General features: G+C 39.0%; 1 protein-coding gene across 3 annotated transcripts in view; it reads left to right on the plus strand.

The window, feature by feature from the left end:
• SLC10A7 (solute carrier family 10 member 7) overlaps positions 1-19,094 on the plus strand; it is a 146,174-nt gene that overhangs the window by 88,926 nt on the left and 38,154 nt on the right. For 2 of the 3 annotated variants that reach the window (XM_064416738.1, XM_064416739.1), the window contains exons 6-8: positions 2,359-2,394; positions 13,245-13,328; positions 18,089-18,262. In XM_064416738.1, the coding sequence (XP_064272808.1) occupies positions 2,359-2,394; positions 13,245-13,328; positions 18,089-18,262 (294 nt within the window). The remainder of the gene's footprint in view (positions 1-2,358; positions 2,395-13,244; positions 13,329-18,088; positions 18,263-19,094) is intronic. The other variant, XM_064416740.1, reaches the window with a different exon arrangement.

Genomic DNA, 19,094 nt, shown 5'->3' on the forward strand with positions numbered 1-19,094 from the left:
TCTTGCTCCCCACTTACAGAATTACAAGAAGTGTTACTGCCACAGAAGTGCAGTTTCCTTTTGTGGCACATGCTTTGAATTAGCAGTGGCTGTTGCCCACCGTGTTAATATCAGCAAGCTTCTGAAGTAATTAAATAACAAGTCAGAGCTCCCATCCCAAGGAGGAAGGGCACAATCTTGACTTAACAACAAGATAGAGAGAAAGGTTGATTTGGTTTGATGTGGTTTTTTACCTTTGCTTGTTTTTTGGTTTTGTTTTTTTTTTTTTTTTTTTGGTAACATATAAAAGCAACCTGAGGCATGAAGCACGTCAGAAATATCTGATGGTGCTGAATCAATGAGTTTGTTCAGGTTCACAGGAGAGCTGGCTGTGCTCTCAGGCTGGCACTGTGCTCTCTTCTCCCAACGCTCAGGGCTCAGTAGGAGTATGGGATGCTTTCAGATCACCTCCTGCTCCATCCATGCTCCTCCTCACTTGTGCAAAAGCTTGAAGGTGGAACCCTGCTGCAGTGGTGTTCTGCCATCCCAAAATTAGAGGAGGCTAAGGGAGCACTCAGGCACTTGGTAATGTCTGGTAGCATTTGAGGTGTGCAGTGTAGCTGTCAGTGGGGAAATGTGGGAAGGGCAAGGTCTGGCTCAGGCACTCATAGCAGCCGTCCCTAAAAGCTGGAGTTTGGTCACTCTGATGCAGTGACTGTGTTGTCCCTGCTTTACACAGATCTTGCAGTCACTTCTTCCTCACAGATTCTGCTGTATGCAATGTCAGTTCAGCCCTTGATGCCTCCTCCCTTCCCCAACTTTTGTTTCTTCCTCTCCTGCTGTACTTGAACACCTATATTTCTTCATATCTGTTGTCTGCATTTTGGTCTAGACCTCCTGTAAATAGTGAGTGACTCCCTGAAGCAATTCTTACTGCTTCTACTTCTCTTTTCAGTCTTTTATGATCTATCTCAATTGTGACATTTGCAAAAAGATAAATTATTACAGATATCTGGGCTGTGGGGCAGTCAGATATGGCATATATTATTTATTTTGAAATATGTTTTTAAATTCTGCAGAGGCTTCAAGTTGCACAGCTTAACTGTTGCCTCCTTGATCCTTCCTGTCTGTTATAATTTGTGGCATTTATTTGTTGCATTTTGTTTTAGGAACATAATAGGAACTCTCTGTGGCTGATAGTCTGTCTGAATCTGTGATTTTTTGTGGACTCAGAAAGCAAATATAAAACTAGTTGTTTCTGGTATTTCTTTATATTTTCTTCCAAGAGATTGGAGTAAAGACGTTACTCAAGGTTAAGCGAAAACTAGGGGACAACTGGGGTTTTTTGTTCAGTTGTTTTTCACTTCTAGCTAAATAAAATGTAAAGTAAGCCCCCTTTCAGATAAATGTGAGTGTGTTTTGGACCTTTGTCCAAAAATTTTTTAAAAATAAAATTTGTGAATAGCTGAAAAGCTAACTATTCTTATGACCTATGTGGATGAAGAATAGTCCTGGCCTAGAGAAGTTCTGGGCCAGCTCTATGAATTAGCATACATTAAATGATAGAATCATTTTATTGAGCAATAATAAAATATTGAAGTCAGATGGAAGGATGATGGGGAATTGCTGTTTGCAGCTATGAAAGTGATGCATGTCATGTTAACTCCCAACCCAAACAACTCATTCTAAGATTTGCTTTCATGAAACTTAAAATCCTCTATTTTGTCCAATCATCAGCTTTAAACCTGTTCCTTGTCAGTGAAGACAACAAATCTTTTTGCTTGCATCTGCCTGGGGGATGTGGAAAGTTGAGGTGGTCCTGTGTGATTAAATTAGATGAAAGACTTGCCTTCTACCAGTGAGACATGAAGTCTAATCAAGTGAAATGAGTTTTGAGATCTCAGCTCATTTCCTTGGGGAATATCTGCTTACATTACACAGTCACGACACCTAATTCATCACAGTTGATGCAGCTTCTGCTCAGAAGAGGACCTGGGACTGGGTGCCATGGGACTTGATCAAGTCTTTCCCTAAGGAGGAGCTGCTTAGTGAAGTTAAGATACAGCACACTGAGGGGAGAGCTTTAATATGTTTTTTTTAATAAATGATCCATATTTCTGTATATCAGACTATATATCTGTATATTTTAGAACAGAGGGACTTAGATGCAAAAAGGTAAAAAAGGTACTTGGTACTGAGTATAGTTTATAAAATGATTGCTGCATAAATGTTAAAGAAAATCCTCAGTGAAGAGCAAAGTTGAGCTTGTTACTTCATTTCTGTGATGTTAAATGATGCTTGTGTATTTCCATGTACTAAGCTAAGAAAGTAAAGATGTTTCTGCCTCCCTAACAGACTGTTTTTGTTTGTTTCTTACAGGGCATTGTTATAACTCCACTTCTGCTTTTGCTTTTTGTAAGTATCATGATATTAATATATCTTTTACTGGGTAATCTTGCACCTAGTAGACATTATGTTTAAGATGCAAGTTTGGATGGTTTTCATAATGCATAAATAATGAAGATTTTTCTGGTGAATATTTGAAATTAGCTGCCTCCCAGGAAGGCCATCAGAATGTATCAGTGTATGCAAACACTACCTACACTTCATTCTATGACCAAAAGCCGTTGCTCTTACAGAAGTGTAAAATCATATGCTGTTAGTCAGGCTGGGTAAAATACAAACACTTGCCAGGTAAGGAGGTAACTTGGTTAGGAGAGCTCTTGGAGAGCTTTCACTTGCAGGAGCTGGACAGGATTGCACTGATCTGAAGTGGGTGAGCACAACTGGAAAAGCACTACTCAGATAAACAGAGCCTTGCTTTTGGGCAACTAAGCCCATGGGTATTTTTGTGGTAGAGACAAGACAGATTACTGGAGCCCCTGTGCATCACTAAATGTAATGCTGCTTCCTTCCTGTGAGTTCAGTTGTTACCCTTCAGTACCCTTGGATCCTGGCAGCTCATGGTGGAGAGCAAGGGAGGACACCAAGCTTTATCTTCATGTTTTCTAAAGGCATGGATATTAGCATGCAATGGAGAAGCTTTTGCAGGTGTGTGGTGGTGTTTAGTAAATCCCTGGTCAGACAGAAGTCTTGGTGCTTGAGGATTTGCTGGCATAGCTGGTGTGGTGTGATGCAAGCTGCTGGGGGCTGTGGCTTTGTGAAGAGCAGGGAGTATAGGCTGAATTCTTTCTTGAAGAATTTCAAGGAAGACATACGTTTTCTTTTATGTTTGTCTTACTGATGGCTTTGTTTGTTAGTCAGCACCCTGGAAAGGAGGGGAAGTGCAAAGTTGGTCTGAAACAATTTGTAAGTGGCATGCAAGGGGTGCACTGTTTATGGCAGGGATGCTTAAGCAACATATGGGCTATATACAAATATAGCTGTATAAACTGGGATAAACAGTACTGTGAGAGTGGCTGTAACATCAACTACTGCCTCAGAATAACTGTGTGGGAAGAGTTTATTTTACTAGAACAAATTGTAATTCACTGATGTAGCTGTGTTTACACACAAACTGCTTTGACCATATTGTATATATTGATAAACACCAGCAAAGCTTTCTCAGTACACCTGGGACCATAGACTTACTGAGGGTTGAAAAAGATGACTTTCCTTTAAAAAAACACAGGTGTTTTATTATTCTTGCACTGAATATGTTGATTCATATGTTGATGATCTGCCTCACTGTTTTCCAATCCTCTTCTCTCTTGTATATAGAAAGTGTTTCTTCCACAGGCATTCATACAGACACCTGTACCCTTGTTTCTAAGTGAAACTTCAGCTTTTAGCTTTCCCTGTGTTTTACCTCACTGAGTTTGATTCACTGAATAGTCAAAATGGGTATTTTCTGCAGGAACTGAGATGTTAAGGAAAGATCTGTATATATTTTCAGGCAAGATAAAGTTCTTTTCTTTGGTGTCTTTATAGGCAGATAACAAAATATTCTGCCCCATAAATTGCATTTTTCATTATTACTTCTCAGAGGAGGTGGTAAAGCTTCATGTGTACAAGAATAGGAAGGCAAATTATGTCTCTGTTCTTCCTACCAGCCCTGATAACATTTGTATGAGAAGTGTGTAAAATTCCCATTAATTATTGGGTGGTTTGTAACATCACTTGGACTTGTTATTCTTGAGGAAGATACACACATGAATTGCTTTGTCATCAGAGTGATAAACAAACTACTCTGGGGATGAGGGGAGTTACAAGAACTGTGGGGTTTTGTCACAGAGCCCAAAACTTGAGGACTTCTCTTGTGCTATGTAAATATTTAAAACTTCGTGACGTTTTTGTTGAGGGTTTCACAGATGAAGAGCTGTATTCTGGTCAGTCCTGCTAAATGAGGTCTGCCTTCTCTGAAGGTTCAGTTTAGAGTATTTAGGGGAGCTGAACATGCATAAGCCGAATTCCCATGTCCTGTGACATGTGGTTTGGACTGCTGAAACCCTGTTTTCATATGAACCTCTCTAGTTTTCTTCTGAGTTTCCTTGATGCATCTGGCCTGGTGAACACATAGTGGTGGAATCAAGCACACAGTTCACATGTTTCTCTGTGCTTGCTTACAACCTGCAGCTCCATCATTTCATGTGGTACTGTGGAGTAACTGTGGAATGAGAAACACAGACTAGAAAATCCTGGTTTTCTTCTCTGAGCCATTCAGCAGTTTAGTCATGCAACTTAGCCTTAATGCTTAATTAATACAGCGTGGATTTTTCAGCTTTCAAAATAAAACTTCCATTTACATCTACAATAACTGAGCTGAGCTGCTGAATGCTGTTCATGGGCCTTTCAAGTAAACATCAATGAATTTTAGTTCCTGAACCTGGTACTTATGAGCATTAACTCTTCCATCGAGTTGTGCTATGATAGTCTGAATGCTCTGTGGCATTAGTGTTCATATTTGTTATTCTCCCTGTGTACAGTGCATAAAATATCTTTAGTGCTGCCAGAAATAAAATACATTGTTGTCTATTAGCTTGTTTTTGTTATATAGCTTAACCTGAGGTAGCAGTTATTGTTTATATTTTGCCCTGTGTGCACCAGAGAATATAATGTTCTGAGCTGTCTTCTTGTTCATAATTGCCCAGTAATGTAAATATAAATTGTCTAAACAACATTGATAAAGGCATGTTGAAGCTATAATAAATAATGCATTTAATGCAAATAATTTATCATCTTAAGTGAATAGTGTTGAAGAGGAAGTCAGTTACATTTCTGAAAGGTATATTTCTGCTGTGAAACTTCTGGTGTAAAGCTTACTCAAAATTAACATTCTAAGAGGTTCAGATTAATTTAATGGAGCCTTAAATACTGTGCCTGTAATTACTGGACTGTATGAGGATGCTTAGCTAAACTTCATAAAGAATATCTAACTTCATCACAGATACCTCTGATTAACATTTTGCTTAATAAGCTGTTGAATCTTTCTTCCCAGATATCTTAATCAGCAATATCATCATCCTCATGTTATTAACAGTTAATATGCCATATTCCCAGTGAAGATGTTACAAACGGCCAATGTCCCATAAACTGTATATACCTGGAGCTCATGTATGTGGTGAGCAGAGACAAAGCAAGTTAAATCAGTTTCAAGTTAGCATGAGGTTGTACTGTGTGATATTTCTTTGCAGCATTCTGCAGTGCTTCATTAGCAATGATTAGGAGGCTGTGTACCAAAGCATTCAGAGAGTGAGGCTGTCTCTCTCCCTCTTGTCACTTTGCACTCAGAGAGTAACTGATCGATCATGAAAGTTTTTAAAGCAGGAAAACAAGTTTTGTTTTCTCCAAGGTTAGTTATCAAAGTAGCAGAAGTCTTAAGTGTGTGAATCTATGTACTTCTATTGAAAGCCATGAAAAAATGTTAGAGAGAAGTCAGTATTTTACATTTTTATATACTTCACATTCTTCAGAAGCATGCCTGCAGAGCAGTTAAAGACCCAATACAAAATTCACGTGTATTTTAAAGATACACTTGGCAAACCCTCTGTGTGACTGTCAGACATTACTCCCCCATTATCTCCTTTGCCAATAAAACTACCAGAACATTTGTGTCAAAACAGAATCTTTCCAAGGCTTTATCAGCTTGCTCCTGTTCTTGATTTCTGAATTTTTATTTTTACGTTCGTGTTACAGTGGTGACGTCATAAGTACTAGAAAGCAACACTGCTGAAATAATTCAGGAGTAGACAAGTGAAGGAAATTTGGTGCAAGTAGCACAGAGAAAAGTGAAATAAATAAAGTGAGTGAAATTCGAAGCTGATTTAAATGCTGAAGAGCTTTCACTTGTATTCACAATCTTTAAATTAAAATATGGGTCCAAAAGTTGCTGATACTTCTCAGATTTTTACGAAGTCTACTCTAATCCCATTAATTCAGATAAATCTGTTTATTGAGAAGAGCTGCTAGTACTCTTTTGTTTTTAAACAGGACTTCTACACACTATGCCTTGTTTTTCTTCTCAAGCACTTGGTAAATGAGAGTTGATACCAGTCAAATGAATCGTTAAATATGCAAATATCTTAGTAGCTGGAGAGCCTTGGAAGTTGATAAGGAAGTTGCAGCTAATGGATTTCACTGGTATGTGACAAAAGGCTGATTACAGTGGGGGGAAGGGAGCGGGAACAGCACAGTGCATTAGCTATTAACAGATCAACTCATTCATGTGGAAGATTTAAAGTGCATCATTATTTCTACCTGGTTATTTACCTCACTGTTTCCTTTCTTCTTTAATTATTGGGAAAACAGAATTCTCTGATCTGATCCAAACTCTTTACAAATAACTAGAACTTTTCAATGACTGCTGTGAAATATTTACTTAATAATTTTATTGCTTTTTTTCACATGCACTTTTTATGGCTTTGTTATTTAAATTGGAACAAGTAACGGAGAATAATATGGGCCCTCCTTGTTCCTGACTTACACACAAAACACTGTAGGTTTTTCTAGATGTCATTGCTCTTGAGATTTTCATTTATATAAAACTAGGGGAGCCTTTTGAGTGCACAACCTGCTCCAACATGGGCAGAAGTTAACCACACATCTTTAACAGGGTCATAGAACCAGGCTACTAGGAGAATGCCATCCTGGCTTACCCAATCCACCTCTTTTCCATGCTGTGCAATTCACCTCAGAACTCAACATGATCCAACCTAAACATAAGGATTTTCACTCTCTTTCCACCCTTGCAGTACTAGAAACTTGTGTCTCTGATGAACAGAAAACTAATTTCCAGTAGGTACTGGTTAAGGATATGTAATCCATTTGTCTTTGTTGCCTGTGTTATAAAACTGAATAGCACTTCTCTGAAATTCATCATCATGGCTCTTTCTCTTTGCCAGCCTTCAGTCAGCTAGGCTAAACAAGCCATGCATTTCTAATCTTCAAATTCATAAAACAAATCCCTTAATCTGAGGTGTTTTGTGCACCTGCTCCAGTTTTAATTCCTTCTTCAGCTCAGGTAATATAAATCCTGCACAGTTGTGCAATTTGCTTCACCAAGGGCTTACCCAGGCCTCATGCAATGTCTCCAGTATCCCCTACCTCGACTGATTTAGTTCTTCTGGTACATCACAGTTTTCTTGTTCATGGATAAATTATATTCATGTTTCTTAACTACCCTGTATTGACTAATCTGTGTCTTTCCAGCTAGTCAGGCCCTTGTTTGCAGCAGAATTTTTGGATGCTAGTCCTAAAGTCCCTGCTCTCCAAGGCTATTAATCTAATTCCCATTTAGGTGTTTCTGGGTTGTAAACTTGATCTTGTTTCTGTATATTAACCCTCCCGATCATTGCACCACAGTTAAGTGGAAGAGTAGCTCTGGTGTATTTCAGGTGAAGAATACCTATGGTTATTTTTACAGCTCTATAAATGGCTTTAAAATCCACAGGTGTGTTTGGATTGGCTTGCTATTTAATGTGTCATGGGGGAGCCCAAAGGGGATTAGGCATCTGTGATCACTTTAACAAGGGAAACCCAAAATATACACTCTCATTGCCCAACTCAGGAAAAACAAATAAGTCAAGATAGTCAGCTTTTGTTTTTCCTTACTTCTGAATGCAAAACTTTGATTTTTATTGTTTATTTTTTTTTATTTGGCAACAGAACTGGAGGATATATGTAGACAAATAGATACCTTTTCATTTGTGCCAAATCAACTCCCACAGCCACACAAGCATATAGAATATGCAAGAATTTGCAAAATATATCTAGTTATTTAGCAGAACTGGTGGATTTAAGTTTGATTTTTAAGAATAATAGTGAAAGATCTCTTTGTTAAAATACATGACTGCCGAAGCTTTGGATGCCATATTTGTTTGCCCCTTTCTGAGGCAAGAAAAAATTTGCAGTTTTTGACAGGTGTAATTAAAACCTTTATTTTTAAATTTAAACATGTCCTATAGAAACTCTATTCTCAGTGATTTGCCTCCCTTCCCTTCCACCCGTTCCAGGTGGATTATTTCAGTACCAGTCAATGACTGTGGGTCAGTGGCTGGGAGCTGGCATGACTTGCATGGCTTCTGTGCCTTTCCTAGATGTCCAAAGCTGTGTGTGTGACTGCCTGTAAAGTGGCGGGTGGGAAGGACACCCCAGTGACCTGTCAGCTCTGCTTGGATGTTATGTGGGAATGACCTCCTTTGACCTCCTGCCTGAAATCTGGAGCTGGGCTCTGTGGAACTCACAGGAGCACATCAGTGCTCTTCCAAGTGCTCCCTGCTTCCCAGAGCCTCAGCATCAGTACTGCCCACGGCAGTTCCCATCACAGCAGTTCCATTCCTGGCTTTCTGAGGGAGATGTGGTTATTTTCCTGCTGTACTGTAACATGCTGCCATGACCGGGTCAGGGTAAGGGCTCTGGAAGGAGTCCAAAGCAAGAGAGGGCTTTGTTCAGCTGCTAACTCTTCTTCATTGCCCTTCATCACTAAATTGGATGCCATCCACCTCTTTTCCAGAAGTGCATTGTATTCCATGGCCTTTCTGTAATGGATCTGCCATCCCCAACAGGATGTCAAGAGATTGGGGCATGGGGTGCTCCAGACAGGCCTCTGAGGCAGCTGGATCTGGGCTGGATGAGGGGAACCAGAGGCAGAGACAATACAGCATTGAATGCAAAATTTAAAGGGGATGTCAGAGTAGCCAGACCCTTCCACCAGAATGTAGAAAAGAGAAGCTTAAAATTGAATATCTTGTGCAAAAGAGCAGCCAGTAGTGCCCCTCCCCATCAGTTCTGCCCTCTTTTCACCCTTGCCTCACACTGTGCCCAGCAGCTGGTGAGGCTGAAGCTGGTTGATGGTGTGTGAAGAGCACAAAGACACAACCTGAGGAAGCATGAATTGCAGGAGAGCACTGGGAGGGAAAAAGCTGCCCCAAAGGACAGCCTGCTCCGAAGTGGATGCGATGTGTGCAGCACATGTCACTGGGCTGTAATTTGGTGGGACTGGGATGATGTGTTTCCTCTGAGTCCATGGCAGTGTAGACGTGGGGACACCCCCTCTGCTACCTGCCTGGTCAGCCAGGAAGATGAGAATGGAGCCTCTGGCTTGTGCCGACAGTCTAGGCTGGGAGATGGAATTGTCTTGTTTTTTATGCAAGGAAGTTTGGGTTTTGCTCTTTGTTTTTTTACCATATCCAGTTAAATATAGCCTTTTAATTAAGGATAAGCCAGTGTTTCTACCACTGACTCATAAAGAAACTCACTAAATTATTTGTTGGGTTTTTATAAAACAGGCAGTCTCTTGAGAAGAAAGGTCTAGGACTAAATTAGCAAGAATGCTGCAGGTCAGGTTTGAAGTACTGCATGGTGACAGAATTGTTTGGGAAGATTTGCCTGGAATTAACTTTCTGCTTATCTGAGTTACCCTGCTGAAATCACTGATTATTTAAGTGAAAAGTGTCTTTCCCTAATCAAGAATTTTCAGGGTGTTTTCTTGAATAGTGAGTCCATTAAAGCAGGGCTGGCTTATTACTAAACTTTAACTGAAATGCTGCTAATCCAGAATGGTGTGTAACAATATTTTCACAATATCAAACTTTAAAAAGTGTTCCTAAAGAAGCATGGAAAATATGGTGGCATTAAATTTGTGATTCCTTTTCCATTAAGTGGTGCATTTTATCTTCCATCCATCATTCCAGTCAGGTAGGGGTGGTGTTTTTCCAGCGATTAATCAACAGTTTGATTTGATGATGTTTTTGTGCCACTTCTTACAGTACATCTGTTTGCCATTGAAGAAAGGTTCATTTTTAGGCATAGAGATTATTATAACAAGGAGAGTACCCAAAGATAATCAGCCTACTAATAATTTCAGCCTATTACTAATTTCTGTGCAATGCACATCATCTAGATAGTTCTTAAAAAAAAAACTTTAATGACAGCTAATGGAGCACAGAACTTAGCTTGATCCAACTAAAACCTGAATGAAATCCTATTTATTCATTTGGACAGAATATCTGCATTTTGTAAGTATGTAGGAAGGTTTGATTAACATTATATCAAGGTTTTGTTTCCTCAATTCTCACTTCTCTTTCTCAAAACAAGTGTGGCAAACATATACAAAAGATAGTTCAAAGGAACTCTGGAGCCCAGGCAATGTCTGAGAGTCCATGGGACACTTAGAGTTGTGAGCCTGATGAGTTTTCATGCTAAAGATGTTGAGAAGGCCCTGGTCAAAGTATGCCTCCATTAGCTTTGGGTTCTTCAGTATTTTTGTTTCTTTGTGGTTAGCCACTGTATGTCCAGAGTCTGGTTTAAAAATGTCTTTATTTTCTGTGATTGAGAAGTTCATGCCTTCTCTTCAGCCTATATCTTATCTTCTGTCTTTCTCAGGAAATAGATTTATGGGTAAGGTAATACAAAAGTTGATAGGCATAGTCTAACAGATAGATTTTGATAAAAACCAGCCCACTGAAATTATTGTCGAAATTTACAGAAGGGAAACAAAGTTTAAAAGTCTGTTTGAAGATGTAGTATCAGTCCCTTTAATTCAGTTTGTAATTATTTAAAAAAACACAACAAAACAAATACCAAAAGCCCCAAATCCAAAGCAAAACATATCCTTATATATACACAAAGTGCTTAAAAATTCCCAGTGTTTGAAGACACTACATTTGAAGTAACATTTTAAAAAGCTGCCAAGACTATGCCTTTTTCAGCAGTCTGTTGAGTCCTGTTAAATAGTTTTTCATTCTTGACTTAGAAACTGATTATGCATCCACTGAGCATAAAACTTAAAAGTAGTGAGCAAAGTCCAATCAACATTTTTATAGGAAAGCACAGGAGTCAGTGCCAAAGTGTTGTATTTCTGTGAAGCTGTTCAAATGTCCTGGCTTGCTTAGACCAACTCCTCTGTGGCCCAGGCAGATTTTAAAGTTTAAAAATCTTCACTTTCACTTGAAAAGGCTTCCTGGAATACACAGTAAGCAATGCTTTTAGCTCCTCAGCACATAACAGTAAATCCAAATACAATTTGAAAAACTAAGAACTTTTTAAAATTTCAGAAGCTCCTTACAAGAATTAAAACAACAAGGAGATGATGAGTGGGATGATGGAGGTCTGTGCTCTCTGTAGGGAAACACTCAGAGCACCCTGTCTCCCTTGGGAATGTGGCTGCAATGCCAGACTTTGGGTATTTGTGGGTGATCTGAATCTTCCTGTGCAAGCTTTTACTTCTCCCTCTTGTCTCCGTGGGGAATTTAGGCTCACTGAGTCTCTAGCTGCAGACCAAAATTTTCAGCTGTTGCGTCATCCTCAGGTGCCCACGTCATTGAAGCTGGAGGTGACAATGACCATGAGCTGTTGTCATTTGTTAAGAGATGAGACTGAGTCTTAGCTGATGTTGCCAGTCCAGATAGCACATAGGAAACAGCCAGATCCTGAATGTTCCTCCTGAGACTCTCCACCCAGAGTGTGTTCAGCAAGGGACATGTGAAATCTGAGGCCATTTGCCTGCACCAGAAGCTCAGTTTGCCCAGAGACATCCCGCACAGGTGTGTTTGCCCGTTTCCCAAGCAGTGCATGTACAAATGTACAGGTACAAAAAAGCAGTGCAGTCGTACATTGCTGCATAAATTAAAGTACTTCACTATATAAAATTTCAGATTTTTCTGTTCTTCAAATTCATGAAGAATCTTGTTTTATGCCAAACCCATTTGTATGGCCATGTGTTGATTTTTCAAGGCAGGCTTATAGAAAGTTACTAGATTGCATGATCACCTTGTCTGTCAGGAAGGTAGCTTGGAAAGGAAGGTAAGTGTGAAAAGTATAATTTATGAGAATGATGTTTGTGAGGATGCTTTAGGAAATCAGCATCATTTAGATGGTGCTGAAAAGATGGTGTATTCTGTTGTCGTTTTGAGACTCTTTAAAGTGAAGTGTAAAATATCAAATAGAGTGGATCTGTGAAAACCTTTATGTTGTGTCCTTTGCCTTATTGTGAAGCAAGTGGTTGTCTATGGGAGCTCTGACAATGCTATTCAGTCTCCTTAGCATGTTTCTTAATGTGTGTTCCATTGCTGTTAAAGAGGTGTGAAATTAAATTTAAGGAAACTTTCCAATTACCTAGCCTAAAACAAGTCCAGTCAGAACGTAAAAAATACTGTATATTTTCCTAAACATTCTGAAGCAGGTCCCAAAATTCCCACTGACTGTGTGTGTTCCTGTTTTCTACCAGCATCTTAAAAAAAAATACTTGTAGTATTTACAATTATTGTTAGAGATCACCTATTTGAAGACTAAGACTGTCAGTTCAGTTTTCTTAACAAAAGAATAGTTCTATACTTCTAGTATATCTCTTTTTAGACAGCACTGAAATAAAACATGTGAATGTTTTCTTCACTATTTTATTACTTTCATTTATTTATTGAAATAACTACACTGACTTCTGTTGTTTGATGTTTGTATAAATGGTAAAGTAAGTAAAGCTAACTGTTTAGTTAGGAGGATTCACTCCCTGTCTCTTTAGACTATCATCCTACAAATGCTTTTATAATTTACTTGGCATATATATATGTAGCAGATTTTCAATTAAATGAATATTGATGGAAATATTACCCTAGGTTATAAAATAATCAGAGATTGGTTTAGTTCTGTTTTGTGGAACACCAAATGCTTTATTGTGACTTCACTATTAAACATGTGCAGCTACTTCCAGTGCACATAGTTCCCAGTTTTTATGTGTAAAATAAAATGCATATTAATGTGTGATATCTGTGTATGAAATTTGCAGATACTAAGAAAAAGTGCAATGTTAATGGTTTATCTTTCGTTTGCAGCTTGGATCATCCTCCTCTGTGCCTTTTACATCCATATTCTCGCAGCTGTTTATGACTGTTGTAGTCCCTCTTATTATTGGACAGGTATGTCTTTTAAATATACATTCTTATTTAAAAAAACAAGATAAAGAGAGCTATCTTAAAGACAGACTGGCAACCTGATAAGCTGCCACATAGGAACAGCCTCAGGATAGTGAAGTCTAATATCAGGGAAAAGATGCTACAGTGCTCCCTGGAGCCACATTGATCTTTGTTGAGATTGAGCATCTGTCCCTCACTACCACAAACACACGCTGCTGCAGAGTGAGGAGGGAGCTCCTGAACATAAAGTGGGAAAAATGGCAGCCCAGGCTGTGAGAAATTCCAGCCCCATACAAATGAGCTTTGAGAATATTACACAGTCCTTTTGTCACATACCCTTTGCCTGGGGGTGAAGGAAGTCCTTCCTCCCTGTGTAGTATCTGCTAATAATTACAGGAATGAAAAAAATCTCCATATTAATAAACATATAAAGGCTAAGTGGTCACAACTTAAGAAATCATCAAATTAAGGCTGCTCGAGCCATTTTGCTTGTGCTTTGCAGTAAGGGGTTTAGAGGCACAACTGCAAACTATTTTCGCATGATTTCTCTATCATGTTACACTGGGTGGAAGGTATTTGTGAAATGAACAGTTAATTTTATACTATTTGTTCATATGTTCACACAAAGCCTTATTTTCCATTGCTTATGATAGAAAACTTCCACTGAATGTAAAAAATGCTAATTGCATGTATAAGGTTTTCTGTGATCCTTGTCTCTGTAGTGCCTGTTTGTTCACAAATGTTAATATTAGTTATTTTTTCTCCCATGTCATGGTGGGAAATCACAATAGTAAGACCTAAAGTTGTCATAACTGTTGTCACTGCTCTTGGACACTAAACCACCTCAAGTCTAGTTTTTACTTGTTTGTAAGTATTTGTTGTTCTCAGGCACTTGGAATGCACAGAGGGCATGTGAGTGGGATTTGCAGCTCATTCGAGCATCCAGCTGAGCTCTGGGTTCAGCTGGAACCTTCTGAATTTTGTCAGCCTAAAGCAGAGTTTGAAATGGAAGGCATGGTTAAAATACAGGCAAATGAGAGCAGAGGCTGCAAAGGAGCACCCTGGAGAAGGTTAAGCTGCAGGTTAAGAACGTCTGCCATTGCCTGTGCTACACAGGACAGTCAATCAGTCTTTCATCGAACTATAATTGCACATTTCAAAATCAGTATGTACTGAAACTTAACAAATTCCTGGTGAAGTTTCTTTTGATTAAAAACACACATTGAAATCTAATAAAGGGACGAGCACGATAAGCATGACAGTAGTCATCAGCATCAGCACCTGTGTAACCTCTTGCAACCATATCATCTGGAAAATGGACATTAGCTCTGTGTCCCTGAAGGCTGTGGAACTGCTCTCATGCTTTGAATTAAATGCCAAAGAGCTTCCTTATTAATTAGGACAAAGTGTTGCTGATTAACCTACCTCTGTATTGCATTCATACCTCATCACAATTAAGTGTCAACCAAAAGTAGACAAGCGAAGTACTTGAATCCTCTTCTGAAAGGTCCAAAAACTGGAAGCTGTTAGTTGGAAGCCTTAAGTGAACATTTCTAGATAACAAATGCATGACAGCAATTTAGCAATAAAGTGTCCTGTAGTCGTGGAGTATCAGCATGTGTGCTGCAACGTAATAACCCCAAAGCTGATAATAGATTGCTGGACAAAGTGTTGGCAAAATTTCAAGAGAACTTTCACCTGTATATGTAATGGAATGTTACTTTGGAAAGATGTTACAGGAAATTGATATGTCTGCTAATTGGTGGAGTTGGGTGTTCTTTCAGCTGTTAAAAGTGATAAGGCTGAGTATCATCAATGGAGCAGTAGGCATACGAAATAAGTGCTCTGTGTGATCACAAGATCGAAATCAGAATTGTGATTCTGATTGAGATGGGATTTAGGAGTTCTGATAAAGACTGAAAGAAAAACTGAAGCATCTTAAAGCTTGTGTAAACCAATGACAAATTAATAGTTTGTGTTTTTACAAATACACTTCAGCAAGAAATAGGATGATTCTTCATTAAAAGTCTTTGAAGCAGTTTTTGGAAGTGTAAGATCAGCAAAAGTTGATTAAAAGTTGATTCCTCTAAGCATAAAGACTTTGTTTCTGGAGTTACTGCGCTTGACTATATCTGTTCAGAGGCTGTGGAAGAGCATGAAAGCTAGAGATCAGAATTGCCAGTACTTTACAGTGATTGTCTAGATTAGACAGAGCTGTACAAAGGTAAACCAACCTGCCCAGAGAGGAATGAATAAAAGCTATTTCTGAAGGTGGATATCTAAAAGCAATGGGCAGCAGTCAGGGAAGACAAGCAAGAAAAGGACTGATGCCAAGAGATCCAGTGGTAGGTCTGCTTGTCCTTCATCTGCTCCAGTTAAATGGGAAGTTTTGCTCTTTTTTCATAGAGCACCACTGACTCATCACCGAGGTGTTGCCCAGCACATGGCACAGGGACATCTTTGTGAATCACTGGTCACTCACTCTGGGCTTCTAGTTACGTTAGGGGATAATGCCCCACAATCATTAATTGCTGAATGATGCCTTCAGCAATTAATTGGAATTTATCATTTTATGCCCACAACATCAATTCCTTACCACATGCGGCCATTCTGGTCAGCAGAAAAGTCAGTGGAAGAATGCCTGGTAAGGTGACCTGGTAACAAAGAGCTTGACTGGGAGGGAAAAAAACCCTCAAGCTTGAAACCTGCCTGCTTGGAGGATTGCCTCTCCTCAGCCTTCCTAACTCATCTGTGATCAGTGGGGCCTTAATGTTCAAACCACATCAGTGTAAAACAGAGGAGGCTGCTTAAAGGAAGCGTTCTCCAAGGGCTTTCTTTTCCCTTAAAAAAATCTTGCCTCTGGGAAAACCTGTGTTGCCTAAATGCTCATTTCCTGAGCAGGCTGCAGAGCTGGCTGTTTGAGCAGCCTCTGGGATATAAGCAAAGCACGTAAAAAGGTGCTTTTAGATTTGTTTTGTTTGGGGTTTTTTGTTTGCTTTATGGCCAAGAGTTTTGGTTGCTTGGCTGCCTTGTCAGAATTTTTGATGATGGCTGGGAGAAAGAAGTCACAATAGTGTAATTGATGCTTATTTTCTTCTGTTTTTAGAACAGTTTTTATAGCTTTTTAGGACTACTATTGACAGGAGTCAAACACGATCTTCTAACTGCTGCCGTTGAAATGTGTAAAGGGCTGCAGGTACAGACTCTGCTCAGGTGGTAGACTATTCTTTAGGGAAAGAAAGAGCTGTTAAAGGAAGAAAAAGAAGATACTATGTTAGCAGAAAGGCACTGAGTCTCGCAGATGGCAGTGATTGATAGATGGTCCCCAATAAGAATCGCTCTGTTCTTTGTCAGAGATGTGCAGGTTGTCTGAACTTAAAAAATGTTGTAGCCTGTGTCCTCAGTGTCTACAGATGTGTTCTGCTAATTGACAGGCTGATGTTGCTCAAATCAGTATTGATAGTATAATATTGCATTTGTATTTGTAGAGTAACAGATAAGACCCCTCTGACAAGAGGTTTCAAAAAGGGACATAATCTATAGTATTTTATAAAGATCTAATTTCCTATAAGCCTTGAAGATCTGTAGTGGGTAAGAGCTTGTTATTTGTGCATCACTCTTGTATACCTCTAAGGGGAATTTGAGAATACTTGTTATACAATAAACATGGTAATAGATATTTCATGGAAAAGATTTTTGAATCTGCTCTGGCAGCTTGAAGTTCTGATTATTTTTTATCTGGGTAGCAGAGTCCTGGGTAAGATTGCTGCTCTTGAGCTGTTGTGATTTTGCTGCAATCATTGTTTCCCTGCCCATAGATATTGGCAGTACTTTTGGCCATCAAAATGTATGGTTTTGAGAAATATCCAAGCATTTCTTCATGACCAGTTGTGAGATTTAGCTGGGGACTGTTGTTTCTTTGCTTATTTTTTTCTTCTGAAGTGACAGATAACAGGAAAAGTGAAACCCACCACAACGTTTCCTTTCCCCTTTTTGCAGACTTTCCCCGTTCCCTACACCTAAGTGCTTATGACAGACTTTTATTTTATGTTTTATATTAAAGAGCGATTTATGATTAAATGTTAATGAAATAGAATTTTCACTGTGCTTTCATTATATTCTACTAGTTTGAACATTTTTCAAAGCAGCACACCAAAACCCACTGTTTTCTATGAATAAATAATAAAAAGCTTGTCTGTACATTATCATTCATGCATTCTCTAGTCGCCCCATTGGTAATTTGTCTGCCAGCGTAAAGTGGGCACTTCACATTAAACAGACCTTAACTAAAGCTAAAATTAATGTTATGATTCTGTGTAGTTCTTCTTCCCAAATCTATGAAATTAAACCAGTTGTACAGAAATCCTCACTAAATCTGGTCACACACAAAAAAACACCTGGATGTCCTACAAGTAAAGGATCTTAAGTGCCTTCTGCATCGTTGCCCAGAATGTTCCAGAGGAGCCCTATCAGCATCTGGGAGCTGTGCTTATCAACACAAGTCTAAAAGGGTGCTATGTTGCAATACAAGTTGTAAGTGAAATTGAAACTAAAAAGCTTAGCAAGGTATTTATTTTTAAAGAATGAGAAATGGAAAGGGGAAGGTAGGTGGAAGTTGATAGGAAGTAGAAGGAACTATTTAACTAAGGTGGGGGAAATAAAAATTAACAGAACTGTTATTAAAAAAAGGGGGGGAACAATGCCAAATCTGTCTCTTCTTGTAAATGAAATCTACATAGAAGGAAACCTTATTCTCTTCAAAGTCCAGGAGAGCTGCAGGGAGGAGAGGTACCCTGGGAGATGAGCTCTCCAGGAGCTTTTTGCAGAGGACCAAAGAAATGGATAAACAGCATTCAGAACACATTCAGTCCCTACCAAGACCTGACTCAGCAGGGAACAGAGCCTCCTTTCCACAGAATGCAGAATATGAAGGAAAGGTACTGATGCTGCCGACACCCTTCACATTTTTATCGTGTTACACCTGCTTATAAGGTTTTAAAACAACAGTTGCAAATTACTCCGAACTGTGAAACTTAATTTTGAAAATGACCTCATGTGGTTTTTATACCTTGCTTTAAAGGTGTATATGTGTCAGGAGCTACCTCTTGGGAGTAAGCTGACTGACATAATGGAGTAAGATAGCTTTTAGGGGAGCTTGGTAAGCTGAGGGGAAAAAAGCAAGATGCTTATAGAAAAAGATTTTTTTTTTCCCTCAAACTGCAAAAATTTTTTTTTTCACACACTGTCTTCAGAAAACAAACATTAGATTGCACACCCTGTAGCATAAGGATAGATTTGACATTTGATGATGTCCTAGGGAAGCAGGTGAACCATCACAAAATCTGAAACTTTACAGCAGTATTCAGGAAAAGGTGGGAATTTATGCCTCCACAGAGGTAAAACCCCTCTAAAAATATCAGGACAGGGTCTGGCTGAGGTGGTGCAAGTTTTGCTTTATAAAAGGGTCTGTACATTTGAACTGGCATGCAGACCTTGTATATATGGGGGCTGGTTATGCTATAGAAATCTGTGAATGATGTCCATCTTAATATCTTATTTGATTTATATTTTTATACAACCCAATTAAGCTCTCTTCCATTCCAGGATTTGTTTCTTTACGCTGTTACACTGTTTTTTACAGCTGCTGTCATCTTAGTTGATTTTCTTTCTTTTTTTTCCAATTTTCTCACCTTTCATATCTTACAGACTTCACTGACCTAGTTCCTAATATTCCCTGCAATTGTCTTTCTTGGGTTACCATCACTATAT

Source organism: Passer domesticus, chromosome 4 (genome assembly GCF_036417665.1).
Source record: "Passer domesticus isolate bPasDom1 chromosome 4, bPasDom1.hap1, whole genome shotgun sequence".
Lineage (NCBI taxonomy): Eukaryota > Metazoa > Chordata > Aves > Passeriformes > Passeridae > Passer > Passer domesticus.